Source organism: Charadrius vociferus, unplaced genomic scaffold (genome assembly GCF_000708025.1).
Source record: "Charadrius vociferus isolate BGI_N301 unplaced genomic scaffold, ASM70802v2 scaffold477, whole genome shotgun sequence".
In the NCBI taxonomy this organism is placed as follows: domain Eukaryota; kingdom Metazoa; phylum Chordata; class Aves; order Charadriiformes; family Charadriidae; genus Charadrius; species Charadrius vociferus.
This window is the reverse complement of record NW_009649449.1, coordinates 3,326,310-3,338,067: the sequence shown is the minus strand read 5'-3', so window position 1 is coordinate 3,338,067 and position 11,758 is coordinate 3,326,310. Positions and strand designations below refer to the sequence as shown.

The 11,758-nt window shown below is 46.0% G+C and overlaps 1 protein-coding gene across 1 annotated transcript in view; it reads left to right on the top strand.

The window, feature by feature from the left end:
• Positions 1-10,772, top strand: part of LOC104290557 (uncharacterized oxidoreductase C663.09c-like) — a 13,291-nt gene extending 2,519 nt beyond the window's left edge. Inside the window, exons 2-7 of the mRNA XM_009889670.1 lie at positions 629-709; positions 7,384-7,435; positions 7,746-7,933; positions 8,376-8,531; positions 9,362-9,472; positions 10,576-10,772. Of these exons, the coding sequence (XP_009887972.1) occupies positions 629-709; positions 7,384-7,435; positions 7,746-7,933; positions 8,376-8,531; positions 9,362-9,472; positions 10,576-10,689 (702 nt within the window). The 3' untranslated portion in view covers positions 10,690-10,772. The remainder of the gene's footprint in view (positions 1-628; positions 710-7,383; positions 7,436-7,745; positions 7,934-8,375; positions 8,532-9,361; positions 9,473-10,575) is intronic.
• Positions 10,773-11,758: the final 986 nt, after the last annotated feature.

Genomic DNA, 11,758 nt, shown 5'->3' with positions numbered 1-11,758 from the left:
CTCCTGCCAGCCGCTGCCTCCAGCCGCCGAGCTTCCCGCTGGATTTGCAGCTGGAGATAAGTGCGTCCTCCTCCGGTTTTGCACAGACCCGGAGCCCTGCAGCGGTAGTCCACTCCCAGAAGTCTTCCTGGTGACACCCGTTACAGCTTTCCTTGTCTCTTCTACATGCTGTGTCTGTGTCCCCAGAAGGAGCTCTCTGCCTCTTCCCTTTCTCCGCTGGACTTGCAACAAATGAGAAGGCCCAAATGAATGATGAATTAAATACTCCTCTTAGGGCCCTTCTTGGCTGGGCTGAGCCTTCTGCTGAAAACATGGTAGCTTTTGTTACGTGTTGCTGGTGAATTCCCTCTCAGCCCTTTCCCCTCTCAGCCAGCACTCCTGCTGCTACAGCACAGCAGTAATGTGTTTGGACTCCTTCCCCATCCCTAGACTGTTATAAATGACTGTCAGACAAATTAAAGGCTCTCCCTGAACTTCTGGGAGGCAAACTGGTAATGAGGGTTATCAGTCCCCTCACTTTGCGGCCGCTAGTGTCCTCTGTCGCATCTCTAGTCTGATCTTGACTCTCCTCGGTAAGTGCCCGGGCAGTGCAGCAATTCACGCAGGTATAACCCTCTTCCTTTCCTAGGAGAACTCTAGAGCCTCAGAGCTGCGAGAAGCTGAGCTCTCAACTCTGTCTGAACCTGCTGTGTATTGCCACAGGCGTTCGGTAGGAGAATTGATACCAAAAGCCCTGCTTCTGCATCTCCCCTATTTCAAGCGTGGCACAAGGCTGCCGTAGCGAAAGACAAATTCCCTGGCACGTGCAGAGGTAAACAGAGCTTAGATGTCTGTTCCCTTATGGTGGATTTTATTCTTTTCAGTACAAACTGTGATTACCCCACGCTAGCAATAAACAAAATGTAGCAACTTTGTTTGCTGCGTAGCTACACAAAAACTTTAAAAGACAGTGCCATGGCTCCGCTTCAAGGACGGTGGTACAGCGGTGGTCAGGGAACGCCTGCGCTCAGACCACTGCCTTCTCCAGTAGCTCTGTGCTGCTCTACAGGTGCTTATCAAGCTGAAGGAAACGGTCTTAATTTTGTTTCTTATTGTCAAAACGATCTCTGCAGCACAAAGGCACATTTAGGATATTACTGAATCGAATGGCTGAAATCTGGTGCACAGACTGCCTTTCAGAGCCGCTGGTTCCGGCAGCTTCCCCCCTCAGCCCCCCTCCTGCACTACACGAGCTCCTGAACAGGTATTCACTGCCACTCTGTTCCCTTGTAACTCCTGTTACAAGATCGGGCATTCGTCCCAGGCGTATTTCCTATTAGTGATTGCACAACAGCACGGTGCAGTAGTGGTACGGGAAACCAGAACAGACATATGACCTGTTGTTAGATAGAAATCTCCCTGCTTAGTTGTTTGTTCTAAAGCTGCTTTAGCTGGTGCTGAGGGAGGTTCTCTTTCGCACTGTCACCTCAAACCAGGACGCTCACCAATTGGCCCTTGTGCTCAGCAGTGATTTCTCATTATAATGCTCTTGGATCAATTACATGGAGAAGTGAAACGGTTCCTTCAATAAGAACTTCCCAAGAAACATTACGCGGCCGATTCCTAACACAACTTGTGAGGTTTTTTGCATTGCCAGTACTTAAAAATCTTGAGCAAAAAGGCTGGTAAACCTGCACCAGAGGATGAAATAAAGCCTTCAAATAGTGCAGTGTGCCTGGGAAGAGTCTGGGTCACGCCTCGCTTATGGCGGTAGAAGCCTGGAAAGACTGCTGGCAGTGGTGTCTCCTGTAGGCAGGAAGCTGGCCAGGGGCCACATTCCAGTAACCCCGCGTGGCGATCCTGCAGGCTGCATGGGGGGTGTCCTCAGCTTTTATTCCCCACCCCCTCCCCCCCTCCAAAAAAAAAAAAAAAAAAAAAAAAGAAAATAAAGTTTGTCCTTGGTGGATCAGGGTGGGTTTTTGTTCTTTGTAAGGTCCTCTAGGCCATGTGCTGTGCTTTTGGCAGTACATCAATAGAAACCTCTGCAGCCAGCTGAAAGCATATTTCTAACAGATGGGTTTGGAAACTCCACAAGGAAGGGAAATCTTTGCTAAAGGTATTGTAGTCGTCTCGCTAGTATCGTCTGTCCCATCTGCGATGCATAAAGTTGGCACAAAACTTTCTGACCTTCTGAGGTGTGTTTCCACCGCGCCGCTGCCCTTCTGGCTGTCAGAGGGCAGGCGCAGACGTGCTTGAGCCTCCAGCAATGAGTCTTTGCACCACATATGACGGACTGTCTCAAAGCTCGGATCCAATTTGGCAACATGGCTTGAGTGCGGTATGGTAAGGAAAGGCAAAGGTTCAGTGATTTTTTTTTTTTTTTAATTAGTTTTTTCTTTCCCAGAGAGAAACCTTTTGCCTTCACTGACTTTCCAGTCAAATCTCGAAAACCCAGAGTTCAGGTTCCTGCACTGCAGACTTGTCTTAGTGCACGAGATGGGCTTTGCCCAGCTAAGACCTGTTTGTTGCCCATGCAGACTGGGCTGCAAACTTGGGCGACTTGTTCTTTCTCCGCACACCTGAGCTGTCAGTGCTTGCTTTTTCTCTTGACAGTGATTCAAGCTGTCTAATTTTGTTTCCTCTCACTTTGCTCCGTGGTAAGTGACCATATGAAAAATCTGGCTTAATATGAGTGCACTGCCCCCTGATTCCTCTCCTGGGTCAGAGGATGAACTTGAAGAACAGCAACATTGGACACTGCTCTTAAATTCGGCTCTCATCTGGTTTGGTAGAGCAGCATTTTCCTGTTGCAGAACGCAGGGAGGGGAAAAAGGATGGGAAGAGCTTAAATGAAAAGCCTTTTAAAAATCACCTTCCAGTTTTCGGAGAAAAAGTGGTTAAATATGCTTAGCTACTGGCAAATCTAGCGCCCATCCTGGGGACAATAGCAGCAATTCCCAGGTAGCTGAGAGTTATCCAGAGTGTTACACAGATGACTGCATGCTTTGGAGTCCTCCGAAGGGTGGACAGACTAGAGCCCCTAAGGACCTGATTTTAGAAAGAGATGCTGGAGAAGAGTCTGACTCTGCTTTTCTCTCCTTACTGGAGAAAGCAGCATGTCTCCTGTAACTTGTTCACCCTGGGATAATGCTGAACAGCTGCAAGCTTTTGCATGTGAGTGTGCGCTGGCAGAAGTTGTAATAACTTGAGTTCTTGTGCTGAAGAGTTCCTAGGTGGCCTCCACAGAACATTTGCCTAACAAATGGGCTTTAGATCACACGATAACATGCAGCAGGCCTGCAGGCGCATCTAGATAACCGCTGCCCCTCCTTGAAAAGCACCATACTAGACTCCCTCAGCCACACTTTGATTCTGATCTGCCTTTGCTTGGGCTGCTCCAGCGCTGAGTGGAAGCAGCTACAAATCTCTCGCAAAATAATCCTGACGTCCTGTCTTTGCGCTCCAGATGGACAAAACCACAGTTATTATTAGGCAGCCTGGACGGGCTCATGGACCCATCTGTAACTCTTCCCCCCTCCTGCTTTTCTTTCTTGTTCTTTCTTCCCCCATCCTGTTTCCCCATAAGAGGGAAAAAACGCTGACCCAAAGTCTGAGACTACACCTGGAGTCCCCGCTCTGACTTGCCAAAGTGTGGAAGGAAGAGATGGCTTTCGGGGAAGGGCAGTAGCTGAAGGGATCCGAACGGACATGGTGTGAATCTGTTCACAGTGCTTCCTGTACTCAGCTCGGCTCTGCTGAGAGCGGAGCATGGGACCTCAGGACAGGAGCATCTCTTGTTCCTCCTGCTCTCCCCGTAAACCCAAGTGTGTTCCCAGGTGAACAAGAAAACGTTCAGTTCCTCGCCGCTCAAGAGTCCTCTACTGGGCTTTGGAAAGCTTCCAGGGCTTAATGTGCTGTTTCCCTTCCTCTGAAGTAGGAGATAGTGTTACTAACAGTGCTGTGTCTGTTCCCTTGTCAGACACAGAGCTCTCACTGAGGTGCTTCTGCACGCTGTCTCTGTCAGGTTTTGGTTTTGTTTTTTTTTCCTTTGCTACATATTTTAGCCATGTGGTGTATTGGGAAGAGCAGCTGAGCAATCTCTGGAGCGGTGCTCTAGCAAGATAGATGTGCTATATCAGGCGAAGGGAGCGTTCTTGAAGTCTTTCTAATTTTGGGTTATTGCAGTGTTGTTTTTTGTTGTTGGGTTGTTTTTTTTCTTTTTTTTCTGGAAGTGTTTTGCACTTCCTACAGCATTAAGGTCTGGCTCTTCTTGAGTCAGCGAGGACTGTGGATTTGGGGCGGTCTGCAGCAGCTCGGTGTAAGCTATGATACAATCAAACAGTGAGTTGGCTGCACACTGTGACACTGAATAGCCTGTCTCACAGAGACAGGGGCAAATACGAGACATCTTCGACTTTGTCCGGAGCGCAAACGGGATGATGTGAAAGGGTACCCAAGTACCCTTTGCCTGACAAAGCCGCCTCCAGGCTGTTTGGCTTGATTGTTTCCAACTGGCCTAGTACAGCCAGGTTCTTTCCAAGAGTTGTAACTGAAATGAATAATGCTTTCATAAAGAAGGGGAAGTAAATCTTGCTAAATGACAAGGACAACATAACATTCTTGGTTGAAATCTAGCAATAAATATCCTGTGTACTGATGAATCTGTATCTGGAGCCTTGAGCGCCAGAGGATCTTGTTTAAATTGGAGTGGGCTGACTCTTTGTTAATCGTAATTAAAATCAGCAAGCAGGAAACAACAGATGCTAATCAGAGTTTAAATTTTTCTTGGAATCCCTGGGAGTTGATTCTCAGGGGTAACTATTCAGGTGCGGAGCACTTCTAGAGCTACTATGCTAATCACAGTATTAGGGGGTTGTGTTGCGGTTTTCTGTTGTTTTTGTCTGTCTTGTTTGTTTTTAAATTGGCTCTCACAGTGCATTAACTAAAAATGACTTAGCCTGGGATATGTTGGCTGTACCTACTGTCTTTAACTGAAACTGCGTAAACTGACATTAAAACACAAGCTGGACTTCAAACGGCAGCGCCAATGAGCTCACTTACTCTCATGTACGCGTTGCTATTATGGGCTGCGCTGGCTCTGTTAGGCTGTGCTTGAGCTCCTGCCTTCCCTGGGACTTCTGCACCTATTCGTCCCGGGTGCAGTCTCTCTGCACTAGCGTGTTGGCACAAAAAAAGTGAGCACAAGTCTGCTGCAAAATAAACTCGCAGACAACTTTGGTGGTATAGGTTTGTTTTTTGTTGTTTTGGGTAGATTTTGGTTTTTGGTGGTTTTTTTTTTTGTTGTTGTTGTGTTTTTAATGGGGCAGGGGGCAGGGGAACAAAGCATTTGATAGATGACCACCACAGTGAGTTTCAGCAAAGCTTATCTCTTCAGTGGGGAGTCAATAGCTAGTATATGCACGCATTGCAGTAATAATTTCAGAGTTGTCTGGACACAGGAGGCTTTGGATCCCTTGATCAAAACTACCTGGGGTAGGGGAAGAGGAGAAGCAGCACACATGGCTGGTGGCTCGAAACGGCCGCATATGATTGCGCTGCCACAAACTTGTCTCAGTGCTCCTCTCCGCATGTTCCTTCTAGTCACAGGAGGGAAAAGACCAGACTTTTCTGCAATTGTTAGGTTTCTTAACTGGATTCTTCAGTTTATGTTTATATCAGGTGGAGTAACCTTCTTGAAGACCAAAGCTGTCTAAGTCAGCTTTATGCCTGGAAGCTGCTTCTGAGAAACGTAAACCACTGAAGTGGGAGTCACTTGTTAACTAAGTAATTAACTAAATGGAAAAACCATTGAATTTTGAACCTGATTTGCATGCAGTAATTGTAATTCCACGCTGTTTATGTTCTGGAGAATGCTTAACGCTACAGCGTTTGGAGTTCTTAATTGAACATATTGCTTACTCACTTCAGAAGCCTCTCAGTTGCTGTCACTATACAAAACATCTCTGGCCTTGTAGCATAACTTAGTAGCTTGTTTCTGTCAGAGAGTAAAGCAATCTGACTATAAATAAACGAACAAATCTCAAGAAGCCAGACTGCTTCTGGAGTCTATTATCGAGTAAGTGATACTGTCAAACTAAGTCCAGAGGACAGTCCAAAGCCACATAATTATTGCAGGCCTTGACATGGCGGAACTATTTCATGCCTGACTATCACTAAACAAGACAGTGTGTTCTGGGACTTTAATCTGTTGAAAACTATCCCGTTAAGCCCTATCCAAAGGAAGGAAGATCTTCTGGTTTTGTGCTTCTGACTTGTTCCCCTTCCTTCCTTCCCCCTTCTCTTAATAGCCTTAACTGGAGTTGTAGATTGTCCTCGGTGGGATAACAAATTTTCTAAACAAGCCTGGAGAGAATCCTGCAGAGTATGAACTGAGATAAAAGATGTAATACATTATAGCTCGACAGAGGACATGGAGTCCCTAAGTGTCTCCAAGTGGCAAAGAATTACTCTTTCAAAATCAGCCCTCCTGACCCTGATTCCCAAAGGGCTCCTAAAGAAAGGGATTTGCTTGAGCTGGAATGTTTGGCCAGGGTTGCTCAGTCTCCTAAACATAGTTGGGAGAATGTAATCCATCTGGTACATTTGGCCACACTTCCCACTTGGCTACATGGCAGAGAAACCTAAGTATTGCAGCTGGGCCTATAAATCCAATTTGGACACACTTTGTCCAGGAGCGACACCAGTATAGTACTCATTTTCTCCAAGAACACTAGTTATTCCTCTACTGAGAGTCAGTAGACAGATGACTGAATTATAGCTATCTAGCAGAGAGAGAATTGTTCTTGCGGACAGTTGCCGTGTATGTAACCGATTTCATGTATGCTTTACTTTCAATTACAAGAATTGAAGCTAATGAGAGCGCTGGGAAACAGAATTTCCCTGGGAAACGCGCTAGGAAACTTTTCCTGCAAACAGTAATTCCAAATGGCTTTTCTTAAGCATTCCTGTTGCCCTGACCTGATGTCTAGCACTAGCGGAGCTTCAGGAGAATTACGCTTTTCTTACAGAAGTGAGGAATTACTGGCTTGGAATGCAGTCCAAGCACCGGGTCTGCCATGGAACTGCCAACGGTAGCTGCTTGATTGAAGACCTTCGGTTGCACTGCAAGCGCAACCCTTGAGTTATACGCACTGAGAACTAACACTGTAATCTAGTGTGCTGGTATCTTGACTAAGCAGGTGAAGAGCCCGGTTTCTTGGAACAGTTGATCTTGCTCTCAGGAAAACTGAGGAAAGCAAAGCAGTATCACTGCCTTCAGTCCAATTATGAAAATAAAATGGCAGTTACAATTCTGGAGGTGCAGATCTCAAACTGTCTTATGTAATAGCCATGGAAATATAGATACCTATATAAAAGATAACCTAAATAATTTCTTCTTCCTAGGAACTCCAGCAGCTTAGCAAGCAGTACAGCAATATCAAGCTCCTCCAACTGGGTGAGTAAAGGGCTTATACAGAAGTACATTCAACTAAGTCAGGTGAGTGCATCTTAAGAAACTGGTCTCCTGGGTGTAGCTGTACCTGACCTCCAGCAGCTGAAAATGATCACCCTCATCTTAAGATAACACCGGGGAAATAGAATCTATGTAAAGTCTTCTAGGCATTGTCATCTCCGTGCACTGCCTAAATGTCCTCATTCAGACTAATGACTTAGCTTTGGTTTGTCACGTGTTGTACAGTGACAGACGGCATTTGAACCACACATTTCACTGTTCACCACTGGCTATTCTTGACTATTCTGTGCAGATGTGGTCTGTGAAAACAGCATCAAGAAAGTAGTCAAGGAAGTGGAAGAAATTGTGGGAGACAAAGGTCTGAACTGCCTTATTAACAATGCTGGCATCAATGTGCTTGCTTCCTTGGAGGAAGTCACAGCAGAGACAATGCTCACCATTTATGAAACCAATACAGTTGCCCAGCTGATGGTCACCAAGGTAAGAACTGGGAGGACTGTGCTTCATCTATGATACTATATGAGGCTTTTCCACGAGTGAGCTGGACACATAACCAAAGCATTTGTCACCTTGGAACTGAACAGAAACAGGTCTGATAACAAACTGCATGCCTAGAGAGCAGCAGGAGATCCTCTTTTTTAAAGGCCCTTTCTTTTTATCTAAATCCATCTGGTATGAGGTCACTTCAGTGAACAGGTTGGGTTAGGAGGTGGGCAGAAGAGACTGAAGGTCCCTGCTACTTGCAGCTGGCTGTTATACAAAGGTTTCCTATGGTCAACTTGTCTGGGGAGCCATCACCATTCTGGGCTGGTGGCATAGAGTTGGACTGCAATTCTTCATAGAGCAGAACCTGAGAGTCTGGCTTGCCTTGAAAGGGCCAAGAGCAAGCTGACCAAATTAAAACAAACTCTTGTTTTCACAGGCGTTTCTACCCCTTCTGAGGAAGGCAGCCCAGCTGAGCACAGGAATGGGCTGCCATAGAGCTGCTATTATCAATATGTCCTCTCTTGCTGCCTCCATGCAACTTGTCCAGGCAAATGAGATGTTCCTCAAGGTCTACCCCTACAGGATAGCGAAGGTTTGTAGGCTTCCCTGGGTTGTTCTCAGCAGGTTAGGGTAGGCCTGTGAATTAAAGACCACTCTGAGCTTAAGATGATTATCTGAGATGTGCAGCACTTCTTTGGATAGTCTGACACAGGAACTGTTCTTGTTCTTCATGTGCATGGAAATGAGACCTGTGAAAACTGTACATCTGGAGGAAGCATGCCGACTTCTTAAGGACAGGCTCACAAGTGCGCCATCACTACTCTGATATAGATCCATTTCAGAGGGACTTGGCATTCAGGGAGGAACTGACGCCATCAAATGCGTGCCCCATTAGCTGTGTTCCTCTCCAGTCCAAGCGAGATAGGAGGCATGAAACTCAACAAAAGGTGCACTGACCTGCACGTGGTAATGCTAGTTAGCGAGAGGTGGAGTTTTTAGTTTTGTCGCATCCAGAGACTGAGTTTGTACGAATAGTCAAGATTAGACATACAGTTTCTCCTACACCACCTACTCATAAGCTGTTAATGTGCTTGTTTTCCCGTTCAGAAGTAAAAAACCTGAATGTTTGTGTAGTGATTATTGCAGAAAAACAGAGTCCTTATGTCAATATTATTTCCCCCATAGCTCCTTAGGAGTCTCAAATGCTACTTTATCTTCCATAATAACTTAGTTTCATCTTTGGGCAGTAAGCTTATGGAATGAAGCCCCCACTAAGTCTGGATAAGTCACTGTGATACTCTTACTGCCCCTTCATTTGTCAGAAGACAGTGTGGTAGAAGGAAGGTGCCAATTAGCTTGGCTTAAGGTCTTGCTCAAGGTTTGTAAAACTACCACACTAATAGATGGTTTCCACTCTTGTAGACTGCACTGAACATGATCACCAGGTGTCTTGCTGCAGACTTGAAATCGGATGGAATTCTCTGCATTTCTTTGCATCCAGGCTGGCTTCAGACAGACATGGGTGGTAACTTGGTAAGTGACAGCTATCTGAAAATGTGAAAGTATGACTCCCTTGTCCCAACTATTAGAAGAGAAGCATCTGCCCGAGCATTCACACCCCATTCAAGGAGTCACACACACACCACCTGAGACTTTAACTGCCAGGAACAGGGTCCCTTTGCAGCGGGTGACCCCCGTGAGCCGACAGGTGCCCCTTTCAACTCCTCTCACACACACACACACAAACACACACACACACACAAACACACACACACACACACACTGTCTCTCTCTCTCTCTCTCCTCTTGGGCACACTCCCTTCTTCAAGCTCAGCCCTGGGTTTCCTGCAGCAGTCTCTCAGGCATGGGATTTTATAATAATAAATAATTTCATTGCAAGGGTCAGCTAGCTGGGTGCCTCCAGAGATGGATGTCGAACAAAGACACCCCTGGGCAATGATACCCTTGCCATGTCTACACCTACCCCTCACAGGCTGTTCACACGTCTTTTAGTCCAATGGTGATTTTTGGTCTGGGGTCTTCTAACACCACCTTGGATCCCCTCTCCGTGTCCGGGCAGGCCAGCTGTTGACTGCTCTTGTCTCGTTGATTTGCAGTCTCTGCTGAGGGTTGTCACCTCCTTATCTTCTGGTTTATGCTTCTTGTGCACCTGTACTCACTGGCAGAATGTGGGGAACTGAAAAGTCCCAGACTTAGGGAAAACACTACCAAAACATCAGTGTGTTATCGACATTTTCCTCATACTACAAGACTAAACACAGCATTGTACCAGCTGGTAGGAAAATTCCTAAGGAAATTAACTCTATTGTGGCCTAAAGGCTTCAGCAAATCTAGCTACTCACGCCAAGTAAAGCTAGGCAAACAGCACAAATCGCACCACATTATAAACCTAAGTAATCCATTCTAATTAAAACTTATTTATTTAAGTAAACAACTAATATCTCAACACCAACCCTTGAGAAAGAACCCACTGTACCGTATACACTTCCACGTGTTGCAGAGGCACACTATGAAACATGAAAATACATCCCACTTGATTCTAGTAACTCCTTAAATGCATTTGATTCTCTCCTGTCGGATATGCCCAGTAATAATCTCATCTTGATTTGCTCTAGGCTCCCATGCAGGTGCAAGAGGCTATCCCAGGTATTCTCTCCGTTCTGGACCGTCTTGGTGAAAAAGAAAATGGTTCCTTCCTGGACTGGCAAGGGGAAACTCTACCGTGGTAGAAGTGCACAGTATGCTACAGAAACAGCATGTCACTTGCTATTTAACTTGTGCCACTAATGTCCGTGTTTCTAGGATTTTCTTATACACTAGTTGAAATAGTCAGTGTGATATCCAGCCACTCTCTAGGTGTATTTGGAAAACGAGGTGGCTGACTCTCTTACTTGGTATTGCTACTGCTCTGTTCTGATGCTTCCTGCAAATACTACTGTGCTCTTAGTGATGGGTATCTCTTAGAACCATCTGAAATAGATTAAAAACTGCAAGTTAAGTCCAGGGGCTGGTTCCTCTTCGCTTCCAAAACCAAAGTGGGTCTCTTGCTCTCTGCAGAAGTAAGTGACCTGACGGCAGAGTAAGGCCAGTGTAGGCTGTCAGATGCCAGTATGTTCAGTCTGCTGGAGACACGTCTCTGGAAAAGGTCCTTTAGTTTCCTTCAGTCCTAACTGAGCCAAGGCTGAAATTGCCCAGCTCTAAACTATGTGAATTTGGTACTTCTGTAGATTCCTCAGCAACCTCTGAGTGTCCCCAGGTTGACAGCACGCACCAGGCACTTGCTTTGTTCCCAGTGGGCGACTAACATCCTAAAAAGGGGGTGGGAATGTTGTTTTGTACATGAACTTCTAAAGTGTCTTCAATAAAGTCTTGTTTAAACAAATAGTCTGTTTACTAAACTGCTTCAGTTAATTTCTCTGTATGTAGGTTTCTCTTTGTAGGTTTCTCTTCCCTGACCAGAGAACTGCACTTCTACCTTGCAGGAAGAAACTCTAACCTTTGCTGTCTCCTTCAGGGCTAGATGGGTTTAACGTGGTGGGGTGTACCTGAAACTGAGGCAGACCCTTGTTCTGGGCTGAAATACTAAAAGCAGCTGGTGAAAAGATCTCTGTGTTCTGGCTGAGGTGGGGATAAAAGTAAAAAGTTCTTTGAAGTCTGGGATTGGCTTCAACATCGCTCCCTCATGCCAGCTGATTAGGCACTTTCATGCCGTGCCAAGGTGGTGGGTTCCTGTACCAAGTAAGAAAAGACAAACAAGAGCCAGGTAAGTGGGAGAGACAGGTGTGGCTGTTCCTGGAC